General features: G+C 36.0%; 1 protein-coding gene across 1 annotated transcript; it reads right to left on the bottom strand.

Annotated features, from left to right (window-relative positions):
* Positions 1–9,615: 9,615 nt before the first annotated feature.
* Positions 9,616–13,577, bottom strand: LOC143529848 (heavy metal-associated isoprenylated plant protein 7-like). Its single transcript, XM_077025551.1, has 5 exons — positions 13,500–13,577; positions 13,159–13,327; positions 12,364–12,572; positions 12,148–12,235; positions 9,616–10,153 (listed from the first exon to the last, which is right to left on the bottom strand). Exons 1-5 carry the CDS (start codon positions 13,506–13,508, stop codon positions 9,771–9,773), a joined length of 858 nt encoding a protein of 285 aa, XP_076881666.1. The 5' UTR covers positions 13,509–13,577; the 3' UTR covers positions 9,616–9,770.
* Positions 13,578–18,747: the final 5,170 nt, after the last annotated feature.

Genomic DNA, 18,747 nt, shown 5'->3' with positions numbered 1-18,747 from the left:
ACAAACAAGTATACATTTTCTATTCATGTTTGTATTATGTTATTCTGTTATTAACAAAAATGAATCTCATTTAAGGTGTTTATGTGTTTCGATGAGTTGAAGAAATGGGCGTACAACACCGGACTTAGCAATGGCTACGTGATAGTGACCCAAAGGTTTAAGACAAATGTTGCTGGCGACAAGAACAAGGTGTTTCTTAGATGTGATCGTGGTGCTGTATACAAGGGGAAGTCAACTGCCAGACTCGCTAGTACCAAGAAAATAAATTGTCTGTTTCAGTTGATTGCAAAGTAACACAAAGAGGAAGATGGTTGGAAACTAAAAGTTGTGTGTTGTACACATAATCATCTGACTGCTATATATATGGAAGGTCATGAATTTGCAAAGAGGCTGAACCTTGAGCAAAAAGTTTTGGTTAAGGATTTGACAAACCAGAACGTGGATCCCCAAAACATTATATCAATAATGAGAAAGCAGGACCCTCGTTGTGCGTCTACGGTAAAAAACGTATACAACGAACAACAAAGGCAACGAGTATCCCTCCATGGTAATAAGTCTCCGATGCAGGTTCTTTTCACACTCCTGGCTAATGCTGGTTACCTTCAAAAGCATGAGGTAAATGAATCCACTCACAAGTTGGAGAGGCTATTCATCGTTCATGAATTATCGTTCCCGATTTGACGTGCATTCCCGCATGTGTTGTTCATAGATGTAACATACAAGACAAATAGGTACAGTTTGTCATTTGTTGAGATTGTGGGTGTAACTTCTACCCGTAAAACCTTTTGTGTAGCTTTCTCTTTTATAAGTGACGAAACAGAAGATAGTTACACGAGGGTCTTAAGCCAACTAAAAAGGACGCTGGACAAATGTATGCAGCCACGTGTCTTACTAACAGAAAGGGAGTATGCTTTGATTAATGCATGCCAACGGAAACCCCAGACGCTGAAATGTTACTGTGTCGATTTCACATATATCAAAATATTACCATGCACCACAAGCAAAGTTTTCCACTTAAAGAAGACTGGGAGGTCTTCCTCCGTAAGTGGAGAGTGTTAATCAATTCTCCCACCGAGGAGTCGTACCTGTAACATTCGTTAATTTCGGGTCACTTTTGTTATGTAAACCCGACCCGTTTGAAACCCAAACATTTCAAATATATAAAATATTGGATCTTGTCATTTAAGATATATAAAATATATAAAATATTATTTTTTTTATATATTATGCGTTGTTTGACCATTTAAACATACCCATTTTTATGCAAACCATAAAAGAATCTTTATACCCAACCCTTCACTCCTTCCCTATATATACACACCCATCTTCTTCATTTTACTCTTGCTACATCTCCAAAAACTCTCTCAAAACTCCATAGATTCAAGGTTGTTATTTCTTATGTATTCTTGAAGTTTTGACTTCTCAAGTCAAACTAACTATAGTCTTTCATTCTAACTTGTTCATCTAACATTACTAACTCTTGAATATGGTGGTACAACATATATATAATACATACCCCTTGTTTCCTTTATTTGTTACTTCACCGACTTTGGTTGGTTAAGTTTCGAATGTCATAAGGCAAGGCTTCATGGAGGACTTCGTGTTCTTGATATATATTTACACACACATAACTTATTATACATCACTTATGACTAACTTCTAACCCTTTAGTTTGTTCATCTTATTTACAAGTTCCATGGTATGGGTTTGTATAAGACTAACCTCGGTTTAACCGAAACTAGTCCAAATCAGAAACCGAACTTTTGTTTAGTAGTTTTGTTAAAATAGTTGTTTAAACATGTTTATTGCTAGATTTGAGTTTCAAAAATCATTTTTACAAGTTCTTTGATATTAAGCATATGGAATCCATCTATGAACTCGTTGGGAGATGGAAACCGAACTAAACCGAAACTTTTGCTTAAAAGACTTGTAGTTAACTTTTTTTGTTGTAAAATTTAAGTTTTCTTCATTTATAAACCAATATACAAGTTCTATGATATTTGGTCATGTAGAAACCATCTATGAACTATTTGTGAGATGGAGACCGAACCAAACCGAACTATACCGACTTTTACTCGCTTAAGACACACAAGTGTGTTTTTAGCTATCAAGACTTGTATATTTCTTTAAAAAAATAGTTTACAAACTGATTTTAATTATTTTCTTAAGTACTTGGAATAGTTTGATCCAACTTGATCTCATAACATAGTTTGGACCGACAAAACCGAACACTCGCTTAACGTGCGTTGTTAGTTCTAAACAATAGATCTACATACTTGGTTAAGTGTTAGTATGTTTTAATGAGTTATCTCATAACAATTAATATTTTGGAAAGTTGACTTTGGGTTTGACCATTTGTCAAGACCCGAACCGACAACCCGAACACTCATTAAAAACCCGTTTTAGTATCTTTAGCCTAATGGAACTTGCATTTTAGCATTTTCCCCACCTTATTACTTAACATTGGTTAAGTAAATATTAAGGTTAGATATTTTAACCCGGTTTTGAGCAAACTTACCATTTTTAAAAGGGTTATTATTATAAATTCTTAAATAGTTACATTTTAAACCTTGAACTTTAATTGATTAGTTTTTGCAACAATTATTTTATTTAAAGATCTTCAAGACAACCTTTCTAAATCCAAGACTTTCTTTTATTTAGGCTTCATACGTTAAACTCGTCGTTCCGGAAAATCTCCAAATAATCAATCTTTCAAGTTTATTACTTGAATGTGAGTAACTTCATACCCCGTTTTCTATCTTTTATTTTGGGGGTGACATTTCAACTTATCTAAACTAAATGTTTTATACTTGGGTCTTAAACCACAAACATTGTTGTATACCTTGCTTGAATAATTGCTCGATTTGGTGTTCTATGCTTATTTGACTATGTGTTTATCGCTTTTGGATGGTGGAACTATAAATCCTAGACCATTTGGCAACCCCTCATGGCAAGGTGTCGTTAACGTAATACAATTAACGATAACTATAAAATCCTAAACTATTTGGCAACCCCTTATAGTTGGGTGTCGCTAACTTTTTTATATATTATGCATTGTTTGACCATTTAAACATACCCATTTTTATGCAAACCATAAAAGAATCTTTATACCCAACCCTTCACTCCTTCCCTATATATACACACCCATCTTCTTCATTTTACTCTTGCTACATCTCCAAAAACTCTCTCAAAACTCCATAGATTCAAGGTTGTTATTTCTTATGTATTCTTGAAGTTTTGACTTCTCAAGTCAAACTAACTATAGTCTTTCATTCTGACTTGTTCATCTAACATTACTAACTCTTGAATATGGTGGTACAACATATATATAATACATACCCCTTGTTTCCTTTATTTGTTACTTCACCGACTTTGGTTGGTTAAGTTTCGAATGTCATAAGGCAAGGCTTCATGGAGGACTTCGTGTTCTTGATATATATTTACACACACATAACTATTTATCAAGTTTATAGCTATTATTTATGGTTTTGTATACTAGTTTTGTGGCTTTTCATACTATATATCTATTGTTCAAACTTATGAATTGCTCACCAACCTTTGTGTTGATAAACTTTATTTTATGAAATGTTACAGGTTTGCATCTAGGTTGATTATGGAGTTCGGTGAAGAAAACGTCACAAATACCGTTAGGATATTAGCAAAAATGAACAATATTTTATTTGCTATATTTTGTTATATTTTGTTGTATTTGATTTGTGAATATTTGGTTATGTGACATTTTCGATGTTGTGAAATGAAATGAGTTTGTTAAATATTGTCGCTTTAAATAGTGTCATGCGCTTATGAGCAATCGTTGCACCCCGGCATGTTCCGCCGCCTTTGGTCGGGGTGTGACAGTACCTTTACCATTGCCAACGACTTAAAGAAAAATATTCTTCAAGCCACCCAAGTAAGTCTTAATTCTATTCACCATGTTGTTTACATGTTACTGTCAATTGAGGCGTGACCAATTGTGTTTACAATTACAGGACTATTTTCTTACTTGTATGATACATGGTTAAAGCCTAGCAAAGAAAAATTTGTGTCTGCATGGTGCGATAAACATCTCAATTTTGGTAATCATACAACCAACCGAGTGGAAAGTCAGCATTCTTTGTTAAAGAGACATTTGAGAAACTCCAAATCTACTCTAGAAAAGTTTCCGATAATCATTGATCGCATGGTGAAGTTGCAAGTCGCTAATATAAAATCAACCTTTGAACATAGCCAAATCATTCTTCATCGTTACCATAAGTGTCCAATTTTTAGTCTATTGCTACGAAAGATTTCTAGAGAGGCTTTAGATTTAATATTTACAGAAGTTGGTCGGGTAAATTCTTTGCATAGGAGACCATGTTGTTGTTTGAAACGGTTGGGTTGGGGTCTGTCGTATGCTTGTTTCATAAATGATTGTATGACTAATGGAGTACCGATTCCCCTACATTCCGTAGGTGATGATGATGTTAGTGGAGTTGGTGTTGGTGATGATGATGATAGAGGTGGCAGTGATGATGATGATTTTGGTTATGAAGATAGTTTTGGTGATGGTAGTGCCGAGGATCATGGTTTATGATGATGCCTAGTATGATAAAATGCACAATTTAGTTATTATGGTTTATCTTTTAAAGTTGATGCACAAAAACGTTATATTTTTTTGTTGTATGTGTGGATTCTAGTAATTTAGATGGATGTAGTAGTATTTTTCTTTTCCAAATTCAAACTATGTTGGGGTTTGATGTACGCTAGTATTTATATTTTTATGTATTTGTTATACAACTATGTGAGTTTAGTACTTAAAAATGTTCATTTTCGTCTTTTTTAGGTCAAACTTGTGCTAACAGTTAGTAGCGATTTTGGTAGTTGAAACCGAACTGAAGTAACACAAAACACATGATGAAAATCAAAACCAAACTAATTTAATAAAGCTTGTGGAACAATTACAATAACTATGTATTATCAAAAACAAAATGTTATAAATATTATAAAAATAAAATATATTAAAATTATGCGTCTAGTAACAAGTAGAAATGAAAGTGTGAACTGATATATAAACGTGAATTTTATTTCAGAAAGATTGTGTTTTTCTTTTCTAAAGCTAAAAGGTTATTCATACGACTCGTACACATTTTAGATGATTCGTATCTAAGCTATACGAACTGTATCCTTTTTATACGAGGCGTTTATTAATTTTACTCAAAAGTTGTTCATACGAATCGTATGTGTTTCATATTATTCGTATTTTTGTTTATATAAGCTACATGAACCGTATAACATTACATACAGAGCGTATGACGTCTGAAAAAGTATTTCAGCATACGGGTCGTATGCTGAGCATACGAAACGTATACTGAATGGTGTGTAGTTAAGCCTAGTTAATAGGCATAGATGGTGTGTGAGTAAAATTTGCCTATAGTATTTGCGTAAAATTTTTTTGACTATTGACTATGTTGATATGCATATTTTTAATCTTTTAATAATAATAGACTTAATGTGCAATTGAAATTAGGATTTTGAAACATAAAATCGTATAATCTATTGGTCTAGTAGTATGTAGTATGGTGTAAGGATGAGCAAATGGTATTGAATACCGGTTTCGAACCAGTCCCGAAACAGGTACCGTCAGTACCAATTTGGTACCAACTTTTTTTTTGTTTCAGGATTCGTATGGTATCAGATTTTTACCGATTTTTTTCTTTGGGTATCGTACCGAACCAATAATTTAGTACCAGTATCCATTTTTCTTAAATTCGTTACCGCGTTACGGTACCGAATTTATTCCTAGTATGCTGACATCCCTTCGGCTGTTTGTTGTGGTGGGCTTTAAACGTTAAGTTAAAGTGTCACATCACTGCCATGTAAGTAATAGAGCTTTAACTAGAATACATCTTTAACATTGCATTGTGGTTTAAGCACCGTTACCACGTTAAAGCTCCATCATTTTCTTTTTAAAGCATTTGGCCACCACCATTCCTTGTTAAAGCCCCTTAACGCCTCATTGAGGTGTTAAACCCCGTTACCACGCCACATCAATTTTGTCGCCCTTGTTGAAGCCCCTCATAAAGTATATGAAACTGGTGGTGAATGCTCTTAAATGTTTAATTTCTATATCATTACAAAGATAGTTGAAAACCTGAATGGTAATAATACTTACGGGCGTTAGGTTTACAAAATGGTTATGAAAGGAATTGGAATTCATGGAAATTGGAATAAATTCAAACTAAAACAATGTAGTGTTTGGTTGATAAGTTTGACCAAGGAAATTAAATGTTTAAAAGGTAGAAAGACAAAAGGCATAGGTTATTTCCACATCATATAGGTTATTAATTCGAACATCATATACGTCTTTACGACTCATAGAAAGGTATACAAGTCGTATATGTGCAAAATTTTGTCCTTTTGTGTTGGAGAGTGTCAGGTGTTTGAAGCTTATACGGCTCGTATAGGGGCAAACGCTTCTTCAACTCGATTATCTTTTATTGTACTTGTATGTTTTCAGCCTTCAACTAGTATTCTTTAATTGTGTGCAGCATTCAAGTATACCAGGGAAGGGTTAGGGTTGCAAACTGAGACTGGAATTATAGCCGACGAGGAATAGGGTAATTTTGTCTTGGGCCGTTATATTCAAACACCACGCTCATGATATGTTAATAACTATATACGATTCGTATAGCCCTCATATGACTAACTAATGTACGAATGACAATTTTTTTAGTCTATACAGGTCGTATTGCTCCTTAATATTAAAAAGTAATACTAAAACAAAACAAGAATGGTAATATACTTTTTTAAACAATGTTTACTTTTACACATAAAATACCATTAAATTTTGCACTTTTAAGAATTTAAATTAACTGATACATTTATAGGGTCAAACATCATAGCATAGATCATTAGGTCGTGAATAATAATAATAATAATAATAATAATAATAATAATAATAATAATAATAATAAATACATAATGAATTAGTTAATATTAAATAACTTTAGTAAAAGTCTACATAGATTAATAAAAGAGTTTAAAATTTACAAAATCTCATGATAAAGATAAAATTTTAATTAGATGTGTATTCTTTAAAAAAAACCCTTTAAATTAAAGAGAGTTTTTGTACCATTCCGTGGATAAAATATAGAAAGTACAAAAGAGATTTAACGAACCAAGGTGAAAAGAGTACACATGTCACTGCATGCACCGCCACTAGTCAAAAGACACATTTTACTTCCACTCACCATTTATCTGTCTTCTTTTTTCATTTTACTTAAGATCGATTTACAAAGGAACAAAAGTATTTTGCAATATATCACATAATGGTATAAAAAAAAGAGTGCTAAAGTATGTTGGTTGCTATGTACAACGAATAAAAGGTGATAGTTAGGGTTTTTTTAAAACAAATATACCCAAAAAATTTTACACTCTAATGAACACTACCTATCTAGCTTTTGAAAGGGATTGTTTACATTTATAGGAAATACTTCAGTTATACTACATGACGGCAATCATTCGGAAAAATTCGTTGGTAAAACCATTAGTTTATTAGCAAGGCCGTGTTTCTCAACGGAGTATCACAACATATGATCTGTAATTTGTCGTAGAAAGTATTTTGTAGTGAAATCAAGTGACTTAAATTATGAAACAAAACCGTATTAGAATGTAATAAATTTATTTAACTTAAGATAATGTGCTAATCTTAATCGTTAAAAATAACCTAATCTTACAAGTGTTTCATTCAAGTTATTTCATATTTTAACGGATTCTCAAGATTTCATAACATAGTATTGATAACATTATAGATATAGAACTTAATTATTTACTACGGCAAGAATTTAACAAAAATTAAGAGAACTGCGAATTTCGTCTTTGTAGTTTGACCGAATCTGCGATTTTAGTCCAATAATTTTCAAATTTATGGTTTTCGTCCAATAGTTTAGTTTTCACTTGCAGTTAACCCGACTCAACCAACCCGTTAACTCTAATTGTTAAACCCATCACCGTGAGGGGCAACTTTGTCATTTTTCTTCCCAAATAAATCCCAGCCCTAATTCTCAAATCTCATTTTCATCTTCGTCGTTCTTTCTTTTGTTTTCCACTTACCCTACACGAAAAAACGAGGATTATCTCTGGTAGATTTCATCATGGCACGTTTAGTAGATAAATGGGCCACTAAATGGGCCAAAATATTACACAACCTGTTAAGGACAAAATTTCCCCTCACGTGAGGGATACGCTGATGATTTAACGATCAAAGTTAACGGGGTTAGTTAGATCGAGTTTAATTGCAAGTAAAAACAAAACTAAACAAAAATTGTAAATTTAAAACTAACTGACTAAAATCAAAGATTCGGTTAAACCACAAAAACACATATCGAAGTTCTCTCATAGAAAATTAGAAATAATCTTGTGAATAATTAATTAAAGGCATGCACACCAGTTAATAATAATAATAATAATAATAATAAGGAAAATTGGTTTTAAATACTCAAAACTATGCCTTATTGGCAAATAACAGGCTCAACTTTACACTTGGCTGGTAACGGTCCCAACTAAATAGATATTTGTTTTTAACGGTCCGCGACTAATGGATTACTAACTCCGTTAGTATGTTGCTTACGTGGCACGCTTATTTGTCAAAACATATATATATATATATATGTGGCAGCTTACGTGGCAATAATCTCAAATCTTCAAACCAGAATCAAAACCCAGATCTTCAACTAACCCACTCACCTTTCAGCTTCAATCAACAAAATTTTCCACCGACCAACACCACTCTGCTCACGCTCATCACATCCATCGCCACTATGTTCACTAATGGACCACCACCACTGTGTTGCCATCGCTTCACACACTCTCCACCGCCGCTAACCAGCACTACCAGCATCATCCATCTTGATATGTTGTCCTAATCCAGCCAAACATCACTAGATCTGAACCAAAACTGACTCACTTACTTGGAAAAGCTGTGAGGGCTGTCAATCTACACGGTAGACCGAGCCACGCAAGGTTTGAAGGTTCGCAGGAAAACCGCCGGCCGGCCATTTTCACTAACACCACCACTTACAACCTGCAAAAACACGATGGCGGACCCACTGGATTCCTTCAGCAACAACACTGTGCCAATAAACTCAGTTCCATCGATCAATTGGGGGTTTAGGGTTTATTCAATCGATTTAGGGGTTTCTTTAAATTCGCTAAATTAGAGGATGGTGTTAGTATGATGTATGAAGAATAAAGGAGATGGTGTAAGAAATTAGGGTTGGTGGTAGGTTGGTGGCGTGTGTGTGGTGGCAGAAAAGAGGTAGAAGAAGGTGATGGTGATGGTGGTGGTGGTGGTGGTGGTGGTGGTGGGGGAAGGTGATTGGGTAGGGTATGATGATGAAGGTTTGTTTTCCACATAAGCTGTCACATATATCATATTTGACAACTAGGCGTGCCACGTAAGCAACATACTAACGGAATTAGTAATCCGTTAGCCACGGTCCGTTAATAACAAATACTTCTTTAGTTGGAACTGTCACCAGCCAAGTGTAAAGTTGGACCTGTTATTTACCAATATGTCATAATTTGGAGTATTTAAAACCAATTTTCTTAATAATAATAATCCTTAATATTTGCAACTAATAACAACCATTACTTTTCTCCAAAATTATTAAAGGTCTCACAAAATTCTACAGCTTTTCTGCACAATTTGGCCCTCCCCTCCATACCGGTCCACATGTAACCACTAACCAACCCATCACACAATTTAAATTCCCAATTTACCCCTCCATTATTTACATTACACTACATGCATTGGGGTTTTCATCACTGAACATTTGTGGTGCTGGAGGGTATGCATACCCTGCTTCCAATGCATTCCTTGAAGGGTACAAATGGAAATTCGCTGGTTGATAATAATAATATTCGTTTTTCCTCATGTCCAATGCCATATCATCTTCTTGTGCCGGTTCACCACCCTCTTCGGCTTTTTTCTCGCCACCTTCATCGGCTTTTTTCTCTTCTTTCTTATTGTCTTCCGGTTTACCCGGTTCTTGCGGAATGATCACCGCGTGTTTGCCGGTTCTCTTGTGCACGTAGTCCACAAGTTCGGCTTCAGCAAAAATGCCTTTCACGGCTACTTGTGAGTTCTTTAAGTCCGGGACCGCACTTTCCACACCTAAATTATAGCCACACAAATGAGTGAAACTACAATTAAATTTTAATGTTAGAGGTTCATTCGTTTAAAAGTTACATTTTGGATTCGAAAACGTGTAAAAGAAAACACAAATTACTCTAAAATTTTAAAATAATTTTCGCTTTTTTTATTTTAAATTTTATACCACAATAATTATATATATATAATTTCAAATTTAATGTTAGAGATTAATTCGTCCAAAAGTTTTATCTTAAACTGAAAAAAACGTGAACCTAAAATCATTAAAAATAACTTTCATTTTCTCAAATTTAAATTTTATACCACAATAATTTTTTATATATAATTTCAAATTTAAATCTTTTTTTTTTAATTTTATACCAATAATAAAAAGTATATATAATGTTTGTGTGTGAGAGAGGGAGAAACATCGTGTGGTTGAGATTTCCTAGAAATATTATATTGCATCTAGGTTTAGGAGATTGACTTCAACATTGAAAAGCAATGGACGGAATCAAAGAGAATATATAGATGGGATGAATTACTTTACGGAAAATTCTCATAATAGCCATTTAAAGAATGTGTTTCTAAGATTATCTTCAATAATTTAAGTTTCTAATTTTGTCCATTTGTTATTTTGTCGCTGACGACATGATAGCGAACACCGACGATGCGTTACTGAAACAAATAGGACAACGACACGTGGTCGGAATAGGTCGTCGACGATGCATTAGTGGATAACGCATCGCTGCTACCCTTCATTAGCAACATAACGCATCGCTGCTATCCTACGTTACGCTAGCAACATAACGCATCGCTGCTACCCTACGTTATGTATAACATAGGGTTGACAATGCGTTATGTTGCTAACGTAGGGTAGCGGCGATGCGTTATGTTGTTGCTACATTGTTATGACAACACAAGGGTTCCACGATGCGTTAGTGATAACGCATCGCCGCTACCCTACGTTAGCAACATAACGCATCGCCGCTACCATACGTTAGCAACATAACGCATCGTCAACACAGATTCCGGCCACGTGTCGTTATCCTATTTGTTTCGGTAACGCACGTCGGTGTTCTCTATCATGTCGTCGGTGTTCGCTATCATGTCGTCGGCAACGAGATACCAAATGGATAAAATTGGAAACTTGAATTATAAGGGATAAACTTGGAAACACTAACTATAATTGGGCTATTTTGAGAATTTTCCCATTAATTAATATGTAGTAAATTTATGGTGGATTAAACAAATTTAAGTTTCATTCTTTTAGGCATTAATTAAGTTTCTTATAATATTTGTGTAATGATTAGACTAAGGGGTGTGGGGGCTTTAGCGGGGGCTCCAGCAGAGCCAAGAACCAATAATATTATGACGTGTGGCAGAGAGAGAAACTGGATAAGGGGGTGTTAGAGTCCCTGGTGGAGCCCCTGGCCCCTGGTGTGGGTAGCGCCCCTCTAGCGCCCATATCCTCTCTCTCTTCTCTCGCTACCATGCTCACGGGTGATGTTTGCGCCTCGGAAGCGCCCCCCTCTAGCGCTCCCTTGGTGTGGTATTAGCCCCTGGGGGCGCGAGCGGAGGGGCTCTAGCGCCCCCTTTGAAGCCCCCACACCCCTCAGTCTTAGATCCCACAATTCATTTAGTTTTTTCTTATTTGAAAATATATAAAACATGTTTCATATGCTGGATTGTTTTGGTTTGTTTTTTTCTAAAATTCATTCCAAGTTGTATAATCAATAATGTCTAACATTTGCTTTAATGATTAATTACTTAAATTATTATTTGCCTATTTAAAAACTTCACTTTTTTCAATATATATGACATATTTTTAATGGCAATATATTTGACAATTAATTACTAAATATAAACATATAAAAGTACTAAATATATATTTTAATGCTTGTTTTTTTGAAAACTCAAATATTTAATTGCTAAAGAACAAATAACAATGTCCAACAAGATTCAAATTTTTCAAAAAATGTATTTTTATAAACTTTGAAAATAAATTAGTAAATTACCTTTCATCTTGAGAATTCGTTTTCTTATCTCTTGAGCACAAGCTTCACAATGCATATGAACCTTCAAAACCACCGTTATCGGCTCCGGCTCCGGCACCGGCACCGGCTGCTATTCATCAAAAAAATAAAAAGATGAGGTTAAATAAATAACTAAATAAATAAATATATCCATAAAATCAAAATTAATTAATCAGGTTTAGAGAACTAATTAATAACAACCTCATCTTTCTTGTCTTCTTGTTTAGGAGGTTCTTCTTTCTCCGGCTGCTTCGGTTCCTCAGCCGCCGGTTTTGGTACCGGAGATAGAAGCTCAACTTTCCGGCTGCTTTTCTTTTGGAGTCTTTCTAAAACCTTTAATGGATCAGCATTTTCACCCTTCACTACCACTTTATGAGTCTTGCAATCAGTAGTAACATCTTCAACACCTAATCATTATTATAAAATGATTAGTTTCATTAAACCATTATTAAAAACAAACGTACAAACAAAATAGAGTGAGATCTGGCTAGAAAAGTATACATTCTTTAACGTACTAAAAATATTAAATATTAAAATACAAATAACATAGAATGTATTAATTTAAAAAACTAAGATCTATGTTTGGTATTAAGTTTGAAAAATGTTTATTTACTTATTAGTTTTTACAAAAAAACCATTTTAAAAAGCTAGAATTTTGGGTTTTTGAAAAACTGTTTTTGAACATTTTCAAAAATATTTTTGTGATTGCTAAACACATTTTAACTTATTGTTTTTATGAGAACACCAATAAACCAATAAACATTTTTCAAACTCAAAACATGCTCTCAAACAAAAGTATTATACCGACAAATATAATGAATCAAGAATTTAAATTGAGTTTTGCGATTCAAAAGGACTTGCGAAGCAGCTTCTTGCCCGTTCGTCTTTTATCTTGACGTAAATATTATATTTTATTATAATTTATGGTTTATTAACAAAAAAAAGTAAAATAAAATAATAATAATAATAAAAGTTAATGAAAAGAATACAAACCTTCAAAGCCTTTAAGGCATCGCCGGACTTTCCTAGCACAACCTTCACAATGCATAAAAACCCTCAAAACAACCTCTTTCGGCGGCGGAGACGGTGGTTCCGGTGACTTATCTTTTGCTTCATCTCCGGTTGATGGTTTTGCTTCTTCCTCCAGCTTCTTTATAACCTCCTGTGTAATTAAAAATCTCATTATTAATTTTTATAAAACAAAAAAAAACATTTTTTTAAAAGTTTTAACCAAAACCCATATCAAAACGCACTTTTTTATACAAAAATAATGTAAAATAAACTCAAATGGGTTTGAACAGATTGAAGAAAAGATTTAAAAGTTTAAAACTAACCTCTCCCATTTAGCAGGGTTTTTTTTTTTTTTGTGTGTGGCTGAAAGTAAGAAGGGTTAATTAGCTATAGGGTTTTATTTATAAGGCTGAGGGTTAATTAGCTATAGGGTTTTATTTATAAGGCTGAGGGGTGTGGGGCTTCAACGGGGGCGCTAGAGCCCCTCCGCTCGCGCCACCAGGCGCTAACACCACACCACCGGGGCGCTAACGGGGGCGCTAACGGGGCGCTAACGCGAAAATCAATGCAGGCGTGAGCCTGTTAGCGGGAGAATAGAGAGAGGAGCTTGTTGAATTTTAGAAAAAGAGCCGTTGGGCTCTTATTAAATTAAAAAAAAAAATTCCTATATAATACCCCATTTCACCCATTTTTATACCACAACTTCAAACCTTCACCCAAAATCAATTCATCTTCTCAACTTTTTTTTAAAAAAATGGCTGGAAATTGGTACCCAAACCTTGATTCAGATTATATTGACGACGATTTATGGTCGTCATCGCACCAACCGATGTTTTATTCGGAGCCGCAAGAATCATCCGGCTTTCAACCATCCAACACACAACCGTCTCCTAACTTTTTGTTCCGGAGACACAAGAATCACACGGTGAAGCTACGGGACCAAAAAGACGCGTCCACCGGAAAAAACAACTTGCAACGGACGGGTCGGGACCGGCTTCGACTCCGAGGACGAAACGGAAAGCCACTCCGTGGTCATCGGATGAGAAGGAAGCCTTGTGTCGGGCTTGGATAGTCATTTCTGAGGATCGGCATTGCGGTAATTGTTTTAACGTTTTTAAAAATGATTTTTAATAAAAAAGTTAAATATAAAAGTTAAATGGAAATCTAATTTATTTATTCATTTTGCAGCCGACTACCAAAAGAGCAAGATTTTTTGGACAAAGGTTAGGGAGACGTTCTATACGCTCGTTGGGAGTACAGAGCGGAACGCCGATATGATTTCGGGTCGGTGGTCCGAAATCAGAAAATTTGTCGGCTTGTTTACTAATCTTTTCAACAGGAACAGCGGTCGTATGAGACCAAGTGGCAGTGATGATTTGGCGGTTTACAATTTCACGGTCGAAGAGTGGAAGCAGGAGTGTTTGCGGAGGTTGGGATGGTGAAGACGTGGGACGATTTATTGTTGTGGGAGAGGTTGAAAAGGTGTTCCAAGTGGGTTGAGCTGGTGGCGCCGGACTTTGATGCGGAAGTAAGGGCGAAACGGACTAAAACTAGTTCGTCTGGAGCGTATAGCACTTCAACCGGGTCGGATTGCCGCGTTGGATTCGACCTAAACATTGCGGAGGAGGAAACGTCTTCACCGCCGAGGAGGCGGCCATTGGGAAGGGACGCCAAGGGGAAAAAACCGGCTGAGGGGGAAGCCGTAAACATCGCCAATCTTGTTGAATCCCTCAATAAATTCAACAAAACCATGGAAGTGGTCTCTAATGACAAAAAGGAAAAAAGTCGAATGAGAGATTTGGACTTTCTTACTAGAGACTTCAGTAACCTAAATCCGGTCGATCAAACGCTAATGGAAAAGCAAAATGAACGTATCCGAAAGAGGTTGATCGAAGAAGACCAAGCCGAAGAATAAGAATAATGTTTTTTTAGTACTTTAATTTTTATTTTATTTTTAGATATTAATGTGTTTTTTTATTAATGTGTGTTTTTTTTAATAATTTATGAGTTTTTTTAATAATACGTTGTTTGAATATATTTATAAAAAAATTAAAAAAAAAATTCGCTGGAGCCCCTCCACACCAGGGCTAGGGGCTCCAACGGGGGCTCCAACACCCCCCTTATCCATTTTCTCTCTCTGCCACACGTCATAATATTATTGGTTGGAGCCCCCATTAAAGCCCCACACACCCCTCAGCCTTAGGCTGAGGGGTGTGGGGGGCTCTAATGGGGGCTTTAGTGGGGGCTCCAACCAATAATATTATGACGTGGGGTGTTGGAGCCCCCGTTGGAGCCCCTGGCCCTGGTGTGGAGGTGCTCCAACGAATTTTTTTTTTATTTTTTTATAAATATATTCAAACAACGTATTATTAAAAAAACTCATAAATTATTAAAAAAAACACACATTAATAAAAAAACACATTAATATCTAAAAATAAAATAAAAATTAAAGTACTAAAAAAAACATTATTCTTATTCTTCGGCTTGGTCTTTTTCGATCAACCTCTTTCGGATACGTTCCTTTTGCTTTTCCATTAGCATTTGATCGACCGGATTTAGGTTACTGAAGTCTTTAGTAAGGAAGTCCAAATCTCTCATTCGACTTTTTTCCTTTTTGTCATTAGAGACCACCTCCATGGTTTTGTTGAATTTATTGAGGGATTCAACAAGATTGGCGATGTTTACGGCTTCCCCCTCAGCCGGTTTTTTCCCCCTGGCGTCCCTTCCTAATGGCCGCCTCCTCGGCGGTGAAGACGTTTCCTCCTCCGCAATGTTTAGGTCGAATCCAACGCGGCAATCCGACCCGGTTGAAGTGCTATACGCTCCAGACGAACTAGTTTTAGTCCGTTTCGCCCTTACTTCCGCATCAAAGTCCGGCGCCACCAGCTCAACCCACTTGGAACACCTTTTCAACCTCTCCCACAACAATAAATCGTCCCACGTCTTCACCATCCCATACCTCCGCAAACACTCCTGCTTCCACTCTTCGACTGTGAAAATCATTTTTAAAAACGTTAAAACAATTACCGCAACGCCGATCCTCAGAAATGACTATCCAAGCCCGACACAAGGCTTCCTTCTCATCCGATGACCACAGAGTGGTTTTCCGTTTCGTCCTCGGAGTCGAAGCCGGTCCCGACCCGTCCGTTGCAAGTTGTTTTTTCCGGTGGACGCGTCTTTTTGGTCCCGTAGCTTCACCGTGTGATTCTTGTGTCTCCGGAACAAAAAGTTAGGAGACGGTTGTGTGTTGGATGGTTGAAAGCCGGATGATTCTTGCGGCTCCGAATAAAACATCGGTTGGTGCGGTGACGACCATAAATCGTCGTCAATATAATCTGAATCAAGGTTTGGGTACCAATTTCCAGCCATTTTTTTAAAAAAAAGTTGGGAAGATGAGTTGATTTTGGGTGAATGTTTGAAGTTGTGGTGATTGATATGGGTGAAATGGGGTATTATATAGGAAAAAAAAACGTTTTTTTTTAATTAAATAAGAGCCCAACGGCTCTTTATATAAACCAACGGCTCTTTGCACACTCCCCTACGCCACTTTACTCTCTCTTCTGCCGCTAACCCCATCACGCCTGCATGTTTTTTCGCGCTCGCGCCCCGTTAGCGCCCCCGCTAGCGCCCCGGTGGTGTAGTGTTAGAGCCTGGGGGCGCGAGCGGAGGGGCTCTAGCGCCCCCGTTGAAGCCCCACACCCCTCAGCCTAAGGCTGAGGGGTGTGGGGGGCTTTAATGGGGGCTCCAATCAATAATATTATGACGTGTAGCAGAGAGAGAAACTGGATAAGGGGGTTGTTGGAGCCCCCGTTGGAGCCCTGGCCCCTGGTGTGGAGGGGCTCCAGCAGGGGCTCCAGCGAAAATTTTTATTTTTTATTTTTTTATAAATATATTCAAACAACGACATTTTTTTGTGTTAGTTTTAAGAGGATTTTAGGAGCAAAGGTATATAATTGTGAAATGAAGTATATTTTATAAAGGTATATATTTATAGTTTAAGAAAATATTCTTTTTAATTTAATATGAGCTCAACGGCTCTTTTCCGTAAACCTATATAGAAAATATATATTTTTTTTGTTTTTTTCGGCTCCCAACGGTCCAAAATACCTCAAAAGGTGTGCTCCTCTCTCTCTTCTCCCGCTAACCAGCTCACGCCTGCATTGTTTTTCGCGTTAGCGCCCTGTTAGCGCCCCGGTGGTGTGGTGTTAGCGCCTGGGGGCGCGAGCGGAGGGGCTCTAGCGCCCCCGTTGAAGCCCCACATCCCTCAGCCTAATATATAATGGGGTGTCAGAGGTGTGAGTTGAGGCACAAAAATACACAGTAGTAATGCATAGTGGGTTGTGATTTAATCGAGGTGAAAAGGATGTGTGAAATGAGTGTGTGATTGAGCTGGATGATGATGATGATGAGAAGAACCATCAGATCTAGGGATAATACTATAGCACTCATTTTGGTGATCTGACGTGGCTTTTTGTAGATGCCACGTCTGATAAACATGTTTTGGTCTACGAGGTATCATCATGTTACTTGGTGTTCTAAGTACTTTACCTCCTATGAGATTTTTTAGGGAAAATTTATAAAATGTCTATTTTAAATAAGCTAGTCAAGGTTTTTTTTCTCATAACATCATAATTTCTTAAATAATCATGATTAATACTGTCGGATTCTCTCTTAAACTTGTCAGACCCATTTATTTTAAACCAGTAGCTACTTGCCACCTGTCATACCGAAAGCGTTGTGTATACAACGTTAACACAAAAAAAAGCCGCCCAAAACGCTTGGGGGCAGTGTTCCCAACGTTCTAAGCCAAAATGTCTGACTGCGCATGGTCTCACTCTATCTTATACCTTAACTCCATATTTTTTTGGGAAATCCTACATACTTGATTGTCACTATGCATCTTAATATTATTTGTAAGTGGACGTGAGTGAAAGAAAAAGAAAAAATACAAATATAAAGAAAAAATAAAAATGTATTATTTAATTGAATAGAGCCGTATATGGGGCCAAGTTGTGAGAGCTCTTAGAAAATTATAGATAAATTTAGAAAATAAAGTGTTTTAGTTACATTAAAGAGATGTAAGCTCTTAGAAAATTATAGATAAATTTAGAAAATAAAGTGTTTTAGTTACATTAAAGAGATGTAAGATTTTGTTTATTTTCACTCATATATTGTGTCCCTATCTTCATACCCCGTAACCCGAATTATTCTGAAAGCTAAAGTAAATCCACATATTTGAGGGTTTATTATTCATCATCTATATCATATTTTTGAGTAGTCATGAGTAGAAAGATGTATTATTTAATTGATTATCAATATAAGATTTGGCGTGTTTCTTAATGTCACACCCCAATCAAAGCTGCGGAACATGTCGGGTCATAATGTATTGAACGGACAGTAGCTCAAAAGGCACTAATTAAAATGGCAATAATTATTTAATTCATTAAAACATGTAAACCATTATAATAACCAAATCAAATACAACATACATTTGTACCTTTGACTAAATATCCAAAGGCCAAACTAACTATCTTCTATCTCAATAACGCCACATACTTGGACCTCTAGCAT

Source organism: Bidens hawaiensis, unplaced genomic scaffold, assembly GCF_021521415.1.
Source record: "Bidens hawaiensis isolate Kalapana, Puna unplaced genomic scaffold, B.hawaiensis_p1.1 tig00008759_1, whole genome shotgun sequence".
NCBI classification, from domain to species: domain Eukaryota; kingdom Viridiplantae; phylum Streptophyta; class Magnoliopsida; order Asterales; family Asteraceae; genus Bidens; species Bidens hawaiensis.
Note: the sequence above shows the minus strand (reverse complement) of the source record. Positions and strands in the feature narration are given on the sequence as shown.

Coding starts and splice junctions, on each gene's coding strand:
- LOC143529848 (XM_077025551.1), bottom strand. Junction 12,236..12,363: donor AAGACAAGAAAGATGAGGTT/GTTATTAATTAG, acceptor CCGGTGCCGGAG/CCGGAGCCGATAACGGTGGT. Junction 10,154..12,147: donor ACGAATTCTCAAGATGAAAG/GTAATTTACTAA, acceptor GCTATAATTTAG/GTGTGGAAAGTGCGGTCCCG.